This window comes from Xylocopa sonorina, chromosome 17 (assembly GCF_050948175.1).
Source record: "Xylocopa sonorina isolate GNS202 chromosome 17, iyXylSono1_principal, whole genome shotgun sequence".
Lineage (NCBI taxonomy): Eukaryota > Metazoa > Arthropoda > Insecta > Hymenoptera > Apidae > Xylocopa > Xylocopa sonorina.
In genome coordinates this window covers 1,842,496-1,856,931 of record NC_135209.1, presented here as the reverse complement: position 1 = coordinate 1,856,931, position 14,436 = coordinate 1,842,496, and the positions used below count along the sequence as shown (strand labels likewise).

Genomic DNA, 14,436 nt, shown 5'->3' with positions numbered 1-14,436 from the left:
TCGTATACTTATCGTTCAAAGGCATTGTTCGATTCCGCTGTATAATGGCGTTGTCACGTCCTCCCAGTACGCGAATCATTTCTGTCTAACGTGCTTACATACTTGCACGCGAAAACCTCTCGACCTGAACGCACGCGAACGCGTACTTCGCGTTACGAGCTTAGGCAAGGAGAACGGCTACAGAAATAGCCAGTGACTCAATATTTAGGCAGCATTGATTTGCCACTGCACATTTAGCATGAATAACCGCGAGAGATGGATCATGCCACGTTCCTGGCGATAAAAATTCGTTAAACCGCTGCGTACGGCTGAATACTGTTACTGTCGGTCACGCAAACCTTTCTGAGACAGTCGTTTTCCTTTTGTTACATCGCGATACTTTTTTCGCGCGTAACGATTAAATAAAGTTTATTACAGGTTGTTATTCGCGGTATCTAGCTTCGAGATATACGCGCAATATTTATCATTAGCACTTGGAACGTTATATAGACTCGTTCCAGAGTTGAAACTCCTTTAAGTCGGCATATTCGAGACACTACGGCTAGGTTCAACGAGTCACGCGTCCTTTACATATATCAAAGCTCTAAGGACTTCATGCACGTTCAGATTTGTATCGCGATAGGTGAGTTGTGAATAATTTATCGAGACTCTCAACGTGTATTTAACCGGGAATAAACTCTTAAGAGTTTGACGTGCTCCCTTACCACTGCGAAGTCGTGGACTTCGAGGCTCCACGGCTGTAGAATGGTTTCTGCTGTCTTGGACTCGTGCGTGTCGAGTTTTCAAGAGGATAAACTAGCGTTTAGAATTTCACAGTCTGCCTCAAGGTTTTGCTTTTGGTCTGGTTCGTCTTTAGGATCCTTTTATCTTCGCTTAAAATTTGGACACTTCTTTCTGATAGACGAGAGGAGAACAGAGTAGAATTACGTAACATCGCGTGTCGCTGTAAATATAAATTTATTGGAGTCTTAAAGTGCGTGTATTGAACAGAAACGTACGGCAAACTGAACGATTTAAGTACACCCTATATCTGGTCAATGAATTCGCCGTATAAATATTGTACACCTATGTAAATCATGTTGAATTCATTCCTGACGTTTTATCGTATATATGTCTATATATATATATATATATGATCTATATACAAATTGATGTAATGTGATATATGTAAATATACATACATGATTGCCCGTAGAAAATACAAAGTATTGATGACGAGTCGATGAACAATCTTGCATCTTGTACAGGGTAAATTCTCGATACTCGGATTTTGTACTTTTTATATTTTCGCATAATCCTTATATTTATATAGTGATACAAAAATTTTTTAGTAACGATGAACATTCTGTGTTTTGTCAATACACGTGCACGCGTTCCTTCCTTAAAAGACAATGCGTTCGCCATGAAATATCATTTAGTGAGCGTAAGTTTTATCTCTGATCGATTTAAAACATTAAAATTGCTCAATGCCATGTCGAGGAAGTCTTTTATTGTACTCTTTATTGCGCTTCGTTTAGAATAACTAAGTTATTACTGATAATAAGAACGTAAACATGAACGATAAGTGTTAAATTTACGTGCCAAGGAAGAAATTAGAATATACCGTGATAATTTGAAAATCGATAATGGACTTATCTTATATTTACAGGTCTTAACTTTTAATTAGCAGATATGGGCATACATACAACAATGTATTTACTTGGTGGGACACCCGGTAACCGTACCCCGAGTTTAATACCGTAAAAAAAGAGCTAAACAATAGCTACACACGTTACAAACTAAATTATAAGAAGTAGAACAAAAAGAAAGGAAAATTGTTTCCGCTATAATTGCTGAACTTCCCTAAGCCTTAAATCGCTAAGAATTTCCGCGAATCATTCTGTCCCAACAGCGTCAGGCTGCATCGGTACCGGAGACAAATGTTTTTAGAAATCACGTCAATGACATAAACAACGGCTGTCAAATTACCAGAGAAATAAGAATCACTTCGATCTTATATGTACAAAAGTTCAAGAATCAAGATAGGAGGATGACAAATTATTAAATCCCTCGCAAACGAATATAATACACCATCCACGAGAAACTGTTCCTTCTTCAAAGTGTTACTCATCGGTTCCTACATCGTCAGTCTGATCATTTCTGGCATATCTACATTGTTTCCATACAAATTGAATAATTAGTGCAACGAGTACAATCAATTTACCCATCCGTCAGCTGGAACTCGTCATCTTCTCACTCGCCAAAAGACTGACACGATTCAAGATTAAACTCCGTTAACTCCTCCTAGAGTTCTTCCGGAGATTGTGCACTTGACTATCTATCAACATCCAGTGTGGACGTTCACGCCAGCTTCATGTATATTGTGCGATCCCTCATCTTGCAATGTTTCAACTCTCTCAGAGCTCTCTGCGCCTCGCTAGGCGACGCGAACGCCACTCTAGCGTCACCAGTGGGCATTCCTCTTTCGTTGTATCGACGTATCACATTCTCTCTCTTTACATCAAAATCACCAAAAAATTCTATGATTTCATTAACATCAGCCTTGAAGGGGACGTTCTCCAGAGACAGTACGCAACCAGGTTTACCAAAACCTTCTACATAATCCATGGAACCTGGATGTCGACCCATCATGTGTCTGGGTATGCCCATCAAACCTGGAGGACACCTAGGACCGAATCCAGAGTTGCCAAAGCGAGGTAGATGATTCATGGGTCCAGAGAATCGTGGTCGCTGCTCCTGGAGTGGTGGGAAGTGCTGCTGCTGTGTCTCCATTATCTGCGGATCTACCATACCTAAAGTTTCCAACATTTTCGCTCGTGGAACCAGTTCTATCGTTGGGACATTCTTCCCAAAGGGGAGGCCATTCTTCGCGGTAGCTCTGAGAGCTTCGTCTGTCGTGTCGAACTCGCAGAAACATTCGCCAGCAGGTTTCCCACTCTGGTTCAGCAACATGTGTATTCTATGAGGCACGATGCCAATGTCAGAGAAAAAGTCCAGGATATCACGGTCGATTGTCTGGAAAGGTAGACCCCGCATAATAACGCAATCCGAGCTAACGGTTTGATTCAGGCTGTTCTGCTCGTGCTCGCGTTTTGCCTGAGCGAATTTCTCCTCGGTAATAGCGGTCGCGGTTACCGATTTGTTACCAATTTTCAAGGACGCGTTCACTGAAGCTTTCGCGTCTTCTATTCTTGCAAATTGCACGTACGCCATGCATTGAACACTCCCGGATTCTTTGGTGCTGGTGATGAATAGGTCGTTGATTTTCCAGTCGTGGAATAGCTTGGCGATATCCATCTCCTTGGTGAAGGATGGCAGATCGGTTAACAGAATACAAGCGGACGATCTGACATCATCGATACCATCCTCCCCGCGGTCTCGTTCCTTCTCAGGGGAATAAGAATCTACTGCTTTATCGAAGAGATTTTCATCGAGATGTAAAACCTCTACCTCCGATCCTCTGACGTATCTGACCGTGCTCAGAGCGAGCTCCTTGCCTTCAGCTTTGCTGAATTTAACATAAGCAATACCAACACGATTCCCGTGATTATCGTTGATCAGCTTGAGTCCGTCTTTTCTTATGTAAATACCCTGAAACGCATGGCGAACATCGTTATACGTAGCGCTCAGTGGCATGTTACGAACCTCTACACAATGTCCACCTCCACCACTACTTTTATTTTCACTAGAGAATCTGGAATTCGCTGAGCTACGACTTCCTTGTCTATCGCTGTCGAAATTAAGTTGAGAACTGTTGGCCTGGAAAGCATGTGGATTGCGACGGCCCTCCAATTCTTGTACTTTGCTCAGAAAAGGATTGTTTGGTCTGATCCCAGGCCTGTAGTTCATAGAACCGTTCGTGCCGTACATATCCGTTCCAAATTGACCTGATCTACCAGGAAACCTAACCGGATCTATCCGTCCCTGTTCATTCTGGTTCCACGGTTCCTTGGGTCTGCTTAACGTGCCCACTCCGGCCGTTAAACTGGGCAGATTCGACGTACCTACGTTCTGAGACAGTGAACTCATGCCTACGGTATGACTAAGTGTCTGCATATGCGATTGCATCAAAGTTCCAACTCCGTTTATGCCGTTCATAGGGAACTGACCCTGCTGAAGCATCGATTGTTGACCTATCACTGAACCACCGAAAGTCATGGATCGTTGCTCGTTATCTATAGACAATGCAGCCACGCCTGCGCCCAAAATGCCAGGCGTCAACATGGCAGCCTGCATCTGGGTCTGCGGAGGAACTTCCCAGATCCCATTTTCCAACGGTTTCTTCGCACCAGCTACTGGTTTGTCCTTGTGAAACTGACCCACGCACACCACGTCGTTGTTGTCGTCGTCGTTGGTGTCCTTACGACGTTCCCCCGTGGAATTGCGTTTGGTATCGCGGTCCCTGGACCGCGTACGATCGCGAGACCTGGATCGATCGCGACGACGACGCCTCTCCTTCCTGATTTCTCTGTCCCGCGATCTACTTCTGTCTCGTCGTCTACGATCTCGTCCTCTGTCCCTGTCCCTTCTGTCCCTGTCCCTGTCTCGGTCACGGGATCGAGACCTGTCCCTCGATCGTGACCTGTCCCGCCTGTCCTTGCGATCCTTGCTCGACTCGCTGTCGTTGTCCTTCTCCTTTTCTCGTCTGTCGTTCGGAGATCCCAATTTTTGAACAACCGGAGCGACGGGCACCGGTGTCTGCATGAACGACTGAAGGCTGAGCGTCTGCTGCCTCGCAGCCTCGATCACTTTTTGCATCTCCGTGCGAGAGCTCAGCAGCAGCTTGATCTTCATTTCCTTGATCTTGCCGCCGTCATGCATCATCGCCTGTCGGGCGTCCTCGTCGGTGCTGTAAATTGGATTAAATTTTGCTTGTTTACGAGTGATCCGTTTCAAGATTTATCGAGCTTGCACAGGAAAGAGAAGATATGCAAGGCAGAGATACAGAATACTTATTAAATTTCCACTTTCACATTTTTTTTTATATCTTGGAAAGTATATAATAAATTAAGTTGGATGCAAGTTTTATTTCTCATTTATTTTCAACGGCAGTAAAAATCTTAAATCGTTAAGATATCTGTATTTCTGAAGGAGGAAGCAATGGAACGTTCCAATCGAAAGTTATTTCTAAGAATCTACATATATGCAAATAGAGTATTCTTTGTGAAAATGGTGTAAAAAACCACTTATTTCATTGCAATGCAGAAGAAGAGTTTTGCATTTTTTCTTCCAATATTCAGAGGAAATCGTAAAGCCACGGACGAGCCGCTTGTCATCTATTAGTAGGCATTCGTTTCGTTACCTGAAGGCAATAAACGCGTCTCCCAGCTCACCGCCGACGATGTGCACACCTCCTTCCGGTATGCTCAAGCCTCTGAAAAATTGGCGAATGTCCAAAGCGTTGGCGGACCATGCCAAGTTCTGTAGTCTGATTATCACGCTCATTTTCGACGGTTATTCGAGGGATCTGCAACCGAGTCGAAGGATTCCAATTAAACGATGATGATGAGTCCTGGGACAGAGATGACGCGGCAATTTTTTTCAAGTCATAAAATGAATAACCCAAAATGCAGAACTCTGGGGAAAAAAATTAAGACGTTACAGTTTTCCACCTTCCTTTATTCGTGTCATAACGTACATATATGACTTAAGTAACTTATATTTTAATTTATATATGTGCACAATGTTGTATCGACATTTAATAACAAAGTGTGGTAACTTTCGCTGCTCGCGAGCGCGTTTACATTAATTGTTACGCGTTCAGACGTTAGAGTAATGCAATATGACTGCAACGCATCAAGTAAAACAGTATCGCGGCCTACAAAATCTTGTTATCGTTTGCAACTGCGATTCGAGTAAAGAACATTAATCTTCGAGCTTCAATCGACCAACCGAAATCTGTTTTTCATCCGGTTGAGGCAGGCAGCGACGATGAATTACATTCCCAAGAATGCGTGGAAGCATAACAGACTCGCAGAACGCGATTAGGTCAAAATAGAAGGAAACAGAACATTAATCTCGTAAGCTTTCGGCGCAGCGCACGAACGTCCAACCGTTTCATCGATCGTATCTGCCCCATCCCATTGTTCAAACAGTGAACAATTCCCAGTATTCCGTTATGAAAGCCTTGTATTTAACTTCCTCGACCGGTTTTTAATTTGCCATTTAAGGTGTCTCGATAGTTATTGTAAAATACACTTACTTCTAAAGCATACTTTAATTAATAATTAAATTAATTATAGCACAGAGAGCACATGATATTATTTAGCATTCTTTAATGGATAAATAACCAAGATTTTCTGCAGAAGAAGCCCCAAATATTCAACGTCAGAGAATAATCGATAATAATATAACACAGTGATTGTTATCTCAGTGTGCAGCTGCCATTATGAATCCATAAACGTTCCATTTATCTTGAAATACGTGTTGCTACACCGTCGACAGGTTTAACCTTTCCTTGATAAACAAAAATAAACTTGCTACCTTTGAAAAAAAACGAATCATCTTCACAACAGACTCTCCCATAATTCATACGAAACTTTCGCTTAAAACGATCAATTAAACTCTTCGCAATTCGATTCGCAAAATCCTATTAACTTGTAAAGAAACGTACGCGGTGCATTTAAACGAAATAAACCGATACTTTCTAGATCAGCGTGTTCGATAACTGTCCACCATTATAAATCTCCAATGCAACATGTTTACTATCTCAGAGAGATAACGTAGGAGAGATAAGGGTTTAAAAAAAAAAAAAAGAGATCTGTATCGTTAGGAAGGTATTGAAGTGCGAAGAGAGCATTCTTTGGACGCCAAAGGGTTGAGAAACAGCAGGTTGCGTATGTCCATTCGCATTCTACACGACGTTTTTATCGCTCCTCTTATTTTCAGCTGTTACGTGCCTCGAACCCGCGTGTTCCGTGTCCCAGTTCCGTGTAACTCATTCCGGAAACAGAGAATCGTTTCTAACACCGACAACCGGGGTAACCGTAATTGCACAATCGACCTCGATCGTAAGATCGTTCCAGGTACTTTGTTTCGTCGCTTGTTACCGCGACAACGGGTGAAGTAATCAACAAGTCCCGCGGGACTTTCTCCGCGGATCGATCGAAGGGCATGAATAATAATCGACCAACGATGAGACTCGTCTTTCAATGAATAAAAGATCCTGAAAGCTCTGCCGTTCGACAGTGCGAGGACGACGGTTTTCAAATGTTGCAGTGCTCTGTTACGTCCAATGGATAAATGTTTCTTGGTTTCTAACGAGATTTGTTTGTTTTTTTCTTTAAATGTTTTAGAAGACATTTTTGGTGTTTTAAGTTTTGTCACTTCGATGCTGTTTAATTGGGTCGAGAAGATTGTTAATTATACCGCCGTGGCTGTTGCATTTTTAATCGTTCTTTTTTTTTTTTTTAGTCACTACTTGTTCGTTTTTTAAAAGTTGTAGAACTTGATTTTTAATTTTAAGTGTTTAGCGTAATAAATTGCTTTAGATCGCCACTGCTTATACTAAAATGAAAGCGCAATGAAAGTAATTAGAGGGATAACAAAGTAATTAAGTTGTTTTCGACTAAGCTAACGCGAAGGAAAAATCGAATATTATTCTATTGATCTAATCTTTGAACTGAAGTCTATTGAAATCATACAATCGAACTTAATGAAACTTCTGAAAAAAGAACATAAATCTGAATCATGAGACTTCATATTTTTCCAAGCAATAGTTACATCTGTGGTTAATAACGGATATTTTTTTCAGCCACCCAGTCATTGTTTATGGAACGTTATAAAATCCAGAAGTTTTATATAACGAGTTTGGCAAGTACTATGCACATGCTCTGGAATCATTTGTTGTTTCAAGCGATTCAACATATATCGATCCACCGACGACTCATTTAACAACTATAAATCCGTGAATAATAAATGAACGTATCGTTGAGCAACTTTTCAACGATTTTTTGTACACGTTACATAACAATCGAGCGTACACACATTACTGTACTTTCAAAATAAATAAAAAAAGAAGAGAAAAAAGGAAACAAGAACAGCTAACACATTAGAAATACGTAAAATTATTCACGAAGAAACGCTAATTAAAAATATGCACTAGCATAAATTGCAAATGTTTCATAGAATAACACAACAATGGTAAAATTACAAAATTCACGCAAATAATTTTTTCATGCGTGAAATCTCTTACAACTCAACTCTCTGATCCAACAAATCGCATGATTAAGGAACGTCAAGTTGTACCCACGAGGAGATGCAAATAAAAATTCTGTGAGCATAATGAAAGAAAAAAAAAACTAGATTGTTTCTTTAAAGTGCGCGCAGAACGCTTGAGAATAATTTACTACCCGGCTGTTAATCGGTCATCCCGCGTGTTTCAATCGTTAGCAGCGATGATCAGAATTTCAGATTTAGTTATGTAAATAATCTCAACGATGCAGCCACCCCTAGCTCGACATAACCAATCAAGCGTTTTCAGTACATCAGACAGCAGTCTAAAGATAGGATACGTGGAACCCTCTGAGAGTTTGGTAGCGCAGACGTGAACACCTCCTAAACGTGGCCCTTACGATCCTTCTGGCGGTTTATCAGTGTCACTTCACGTTTCATTTTGCAATCTGCTTAAGGTGTACGTATTGCGAGAAGATAAATGGCGATGGCAGGATAAAACACGGACAGATAAAGCGGTGTACGCGTACCAACAGGAATAAAACGGTCAAACAATAAGACAAAAGAGTTCACAAGGAATCATAAGTGACAATAGGAACTTGAGCCACGTTCAAGTGTTCCTTTCGAATATTTTATTCCCGTAATTTTAAAGATGCCTAGAGAAAATCCTTAGACTTGAGCCAGTTACACGGGAAGTTAAGCAAATCCTCGAAATTGCAGTTAGAAGAGGAACATTTCCCATAAATTGTGCGTTTAATAAACTTAGTTTGCCACTATAGAGATTATCCGATTTTTGGTGAAGTTTAAATTGTTCCCGCAAACTATTTTACTTACGACTTGTTCGAGTTTCTTTAAATTGAAGCTTAATTAAGTAAAAACTTAATGAAGCTCTTGTATTATATTGTATGCTTCAAATTAACACCAATAGAAAAATGTTTTGACTTTAACGGTATAATCCTGAAGCTCGAACGTCTACCAGGATCAAAACCTAACCGACGATCGATGTCGAGATTCGAAATAGCACGTCGAACTTTGAAGCTTTGTTACATTTTGCGATCAGACCTTATCGTTGACGTAAGATCGATGAAAAGATAACCGACAGGGGCAGAACGACGAGGCCAAATCGAGGCAAGTGTCCATCTCAGGTTCCATCCAAACGGTGGTGCGCGTCCATGATGCGAGAGAACGAAAATCCAAGGACGATGAACACGATTTTCAAAGGTTCTCTTTATTCCCTTTTATTTTCTTTTTTTTTTTCACGTAAAACTCTGTAACGCGTCGATCAGACTTCCATCAGGTCCAGACTCCTTCACGAACACACGTTGGAGGTTCGATAACGATAACAATGATCGTTGAGAAATTGTTTACGATTAAGTCCGTTGAATGTTTATAGCACAGTTTCAGTTAGAACGTTCGAAGTGCAAGAATCATGATCGCTGAAAGCGCACGAGAGGCCAGCGTTTGGCGTGCACTTCCGGTTAATCGACGCGTGGCTCTCCCAACGTCGTACAACACATCGCTAACGGATAAAGGAATAACATGACTGCAGTCCATTCGAGCAACACGAATGCGGTACCGTGTCAAGCCACGTGAATAATTTTTTTTGTTTTTTTTATCAAGTTAAGGGTAGTTCCTCGTGGGAAATGTGTTCTCGTTTGAAAACCTGTTCCTTACTAGTATAGGAACGAGAATCAGGCTTTCGATCCCTAAATGTAAGTCCATGCACGAAATGCGGCCGTTCCTCGCATCGAGTTAGGATTAATAACCGTGGAAAGTGAATTTTAATATTCTATCGAACGTTTTCCAATTTTTAATCCTTCCGTTAATTCGTCCCGAGCTATAAGTATCTTTTTAATTTAGAGCTTTTTCGTTTGCGATATGTAGGCAGTTCTTCGTTTCAGTAAACATGTCAGATAGCACATTTAAAACGATAGCATCCGTATATTCATCTTCCATCTCTGCGGCTAGCTTTCTAAGGTAACACATATACACTTTTCTTAGTCTACTTTTTTTGCTGTTTTCCTTACGGTAAAACTTGACAAAGGCAGGAGGAGGGGATAGGAGGTCGATGTATCGGTCTGAAATCGCCGTAATTCAAAGCTGGCTGCACGTTCAGCTCGAACACAAAAGAGGTCGAAACGGTACGGTACAAATAAGAAAAAAAAGAGATCCAACGTGACGACAACGAGACTCTGTTCCCATTCGCCAGGCTTTTATGCGGCCAATCTGAACCTGTAGCTGCATCAAACTTACAAGCATTCACAGCGACCAAAACATCGCACACTCGTGTCTTTCTCTCTCTCTCTCTCTCTCGCTCTCTATTTCCATCTCATTAACGATTACTTTCTCTCTCGTTCACTTCTCAGTGTTTCCTTCTATGATCAGAAAAAGCTCTCTGTTTAAATTGCAAGTTCGAAACTTCTTTCGCACTCACCTTTTTTTTTGTCTTATCACATCTTAAATTATGAAATAGTCAATTGTACATACAGATAACCTTTCTATAACATGATTAATTCATTTTTATAAGTACAGGGAGATTTTGTAATTCTCCAACAATTTCTCTAGTGCAAACTACTTCCAGACTAAATTTAATAGCTCTTTTATAAATTTTCTAACACGTTACTAAATGATTTACAAGATCTTTTTGTTTAATAAATAATCATGTTACATTAAAATTATGTTCTTAGAAAATCGTATGATAGTATTTTGTAATTTTTGCAAGGTGCTTTAGAAGAGATACTGGCTTTACACGAAGGTTATGTGTATTAATAAAACAAAAGAAGTTTCGAACAACGAAGTTTTCAATGTCGAATAAATGAGATCGCGGTAAAAAAATAATAAAAAAAAAAATAGTTGTAGCGTGAAGGAGACCTACTCGAAGTATTGATAAAGTATAAAAGCCAAACGATACGATGCACCAGCAACGAAACTCCTTTTCGTGTCGTGTGCACAATTCGATCATGCGTTCTCAGTAACGCGATGCATTTGTTCGTGTAGGCGCAATATAAATAATAGATTGCCATCGTCCACCTATTCGTTCGATCCATGAGTTTCCATATCGCTCAGCAACTGAATTAGCACCACTTGCGACGTATAAAAAAAAAAGACAACAATCATGTTAACTTCGTTTTAGAATGACCATGCGCAACAGAATCACCAAGAACCGTGAGTTTGGCCAGTCCCAAGGATATTTCAAGCTCTCTTCTGTATGTTTTTTTTTACATTTAATATTTAGAGATAGCTGACCAGGTTGATTTTATAAGAGTCTAGTTTACGATTAACGTTTTACGATTAATGGTAGTTTAGCTTACGAATGCGTAAGGCCTCGGTAAAACTCGGTGACGCCACGATGCCGATTAGAGATGCACGTTATCGTTAACACACTTCTCTATTCAACGTACACATTAATTAAATCGATGGAAAAGGTTGCGTTTCGTGGATTGGTGCAATGCGTACTATATGCAACTGGAAGAACAGTGATTTAGGAAAACTTTGTAGAGTAATTCGATGACCATTGTGTCCACGCAGAACATGCAACGGGAATGCACTTGAATGAGAAGGCGATGACCCCCAGCTCTCAAGAACCTTGCAAGAGGAATGCACTTCGCAGCAAAGAATCGGAAGATGGAGACGCAGCAGATATCCCACTCCATCGTTTTTTCTTTTTTTTTTTATACTCTCCTTAAGCATATTCATCAGAATATTATGTGAAATATCACAATCTATACCGAAACGATATTTTTCCCGCACCTTCCGCGTTTCGTCTTAATTTATCCGTCACTAACAAAGTGAAATAAAAAGCAATTTCGCTTGTAGATTAAAATGAATAATTTTCGTGAAAGTTAATTATTTCCTATAGTTTTTACAATTCTGGTTGTACCAATAACTGTATCAGCATATTTTCTTTTAAAGAAATTGTTCTATGGATATATGTCCGCTATATGTATTTTAATTTGAACTTTGTTAAAGACACAAATAATTTATTTATACAAAGCTTCTTCGCTTATCAATAAACTTACCTTGTTTTCATGCATGATAAAACGAATCAAATGTCACAATCATAGTTGCTGCATTTTTAAGTATTTCGAGGTATTCAAACACGTGTAGCGAGAGAATGGTTTAACGAAAAAGATATTTGATGTTACAAATTTTAAAGAAGATGGTAAGTGTATATATTTAAAGTTCATTTTTATGCAAAATGAGCAAAATCCATGATTATGATCCTCTATTTTTAATTATGAACTTTTAACAGAGAAATGTATGAGTTCGAATATGTTTTTTCTAAATTTATTCGTATACTTAATTCAGTATTATCCAAGTTAATGATATGCGTATCTCAGAAAATGTTATCAGCTTTTAAATTTTATTAAGGTAAGTTTAGAATGTGTGTCAGGACGCATGTGATGATCGATATACTTGAAAAATGAAGAACATATAAAAGGCATTTCATGCACTATGTTAAATGTTCCCCATTCGTATGTACATATGTATAAAATTTTGATTTTCATCTCTTTATTGTACCTATCATTACTATTTCTGTTAATTACTTACCATTTCTCATTAGATAGCATAAACGTATAATGAAAAGAAAAAATATTTCGCATGAAATAGAAATGTGAATGGTGCATAGCTCTCAACGACCATCTTGGAATATTCCAAGACAACGAAGAACTAAACTGAGCCTGTAGTAAAATTACAACACTTTCCTCCACGATTATGAGCTAGATTTTATTACGTTACTTATAAGGCATTACCTTCGACTTTAGACACTTGAGAAATCTCTTCGTTCTTCACCCTCAGTTAAAATGTACGATGAAAGATAAGAAGTTGATGAGAACAAAGACGATCGAGCAGCAAACAGTCCATCAGCGAAGGATAATAAAATGGAGAAGTGGAAAAGGAGTCAACCACACCATGTCATTGTACTAAAGTCCACTGATGACGCTGATACCTGATCTTGACACCTAACACACACTCAGTTGCCTAAGATCCTGCAACACACACCATTTTTTCCATACTGTACCTATAAACCTCTTACAAGCAATTGGAAACTGTAACTATAAAATAAATAAATATTAAGCGTCAATTTTATTCACTTTGAATAGCTACATTAGAAGATAAACCCATATATATATCGTAGCTTGATTAGTGTGCTGCTTTTTATTATCGACCCTCTGTACTTTATTCGCTTTTAAAAGTGATATCTTATGAACTCTTGTTTGACCTCGATATTGTACAATTTTATGTTACGGAATATAATAGAATGTAACGTATATTCAAATCTTTATACTCGATTGTGTAACGGCTCAAGACGAATGCTTTCTTATCGCACGAATCAACAATGCACAAGAGACATATACTAATTAACAAGAATGCATTATACGAAATTAATATGTACGATTACTACAGATTGTGCTTTATAATTGAAATTTTATGCGAATGAAATCAAATGATAATTTTCTGATGTATCTAAGTGATCTTTAGGTCAAAACACTCGCAGTAAGTGTTACGAAAGCGTTACACTCGCTAGAATGGAACAGTATTACGTTTCGTCGCTCGTACTTCGTCGAAGCACGAAAAAAACGTCCCCAAGCAAAGCAATTTTTAACAATAACAGGAAAAAATGACGGAAAAACGCATGAATCAACAGATTTCGTGCACCTTGAAAATAACTACGGTCGAAAACCAACAGTGAACTTCTAAGACAAAAAGGAGAGAAACCTCTTCTCTTTTTTTTTTTACGTTGTGCACTCTATCGCACCTTCGCCATTTTCACGGACTTACAAAAATGTTGATCGAAATATTTGACAAGCACACCAGTATATTTGACTCACCGAACTTACTATGTAAAAAACGGCGGCTCTCATAAAGAGAACGATGATTAGAAACGCCGTAAACAAATTTAAACGCGAGAACAAAGAAATTTTCTTTCCCAATGAACGCAGAACGCTTCCTGTCCTCAGCGAGCTCCGAAATGGCAGCCGTTTTCCGTGCGTTCAGTTGTGAAACCCCAACAGACGTGTTACTCACTGTAGCCAATATCACGTGCCTAAATTCGACGCGTCGTATCGCGAACATTTACCATATCTCCGCAACAATACTCGAGAAGCAATTAATTAAACAAAGAGTACAGGAAAAAATCGTGTAAACTTTTATAATTTTAAAGTTTGATTTTCAATGTTTCATTGCAATGAAAATAGACCTGCCAAACGAATTTAGCAACAAGCATCTAATTACGTAATGCGCAAAATTTTGGTAAACATT

At 39.3% G+C, this 14,436-nt stretch overlaps 1 protein-coding gene across 2 annotated transcripts; it reads right to left on the bottom strand.

The window, feature by feature from the left end:
- Positions 1-940: 940 nt before the first annotated feature.
- LOC143431405 (uncharacterized) lies at positions 941-14,188 on the bottom strand. 2 transcript variants are annotated; one of them, XM_076908117.1, is made up of 4 exons: positions 14,007-14,188; positions 12,927-13,163; positions 5,303-5,467; positions 941-4,849 (listed from the first exon to the last, which is right to left on the bottom strand). In XM_076908117.1, exons 3-4 carry the CDS (start codon positions 5,443-5,445, stop codon positions 2,341-2,343), a joined length of 2,652 nt encoding a protein of 883 aa, XP_076764232.1. In that variant the 5' UTR covers positions 5,446-5,467; positions 12,927-13,163; positions 14,007-14,188; the 3' UTR covers positions 941-2,340. The 2 variants fall into 2 exon arrangements, with proteins under 2 accessions (XP_076764232.1, XP_076764233.1); XM_076908118.1 differs by having other exon boundaries at positions 14,016-14,188.
- Between the last annotated feature and the right edge of the window lie 248 nt (positions 14,189-14,436).

Excerpts from the sequence above, each read along its gene's own strand:
- LOC143431405 (XM_076908117.1), bottom strand. The coding sequence starts at position 5,445 with ATGAGCGTGATAATCAGACTACAGAACTTGGCATGGTCCGCCAACGCT. Across the intron at positions 4,850-5,302 it reads GACGCGTTTATTGCCTTCAG|CACCGACGAGGACGCCCGAC; the intron begins GTAACGAAACGA and ends TCCAATTTACAG.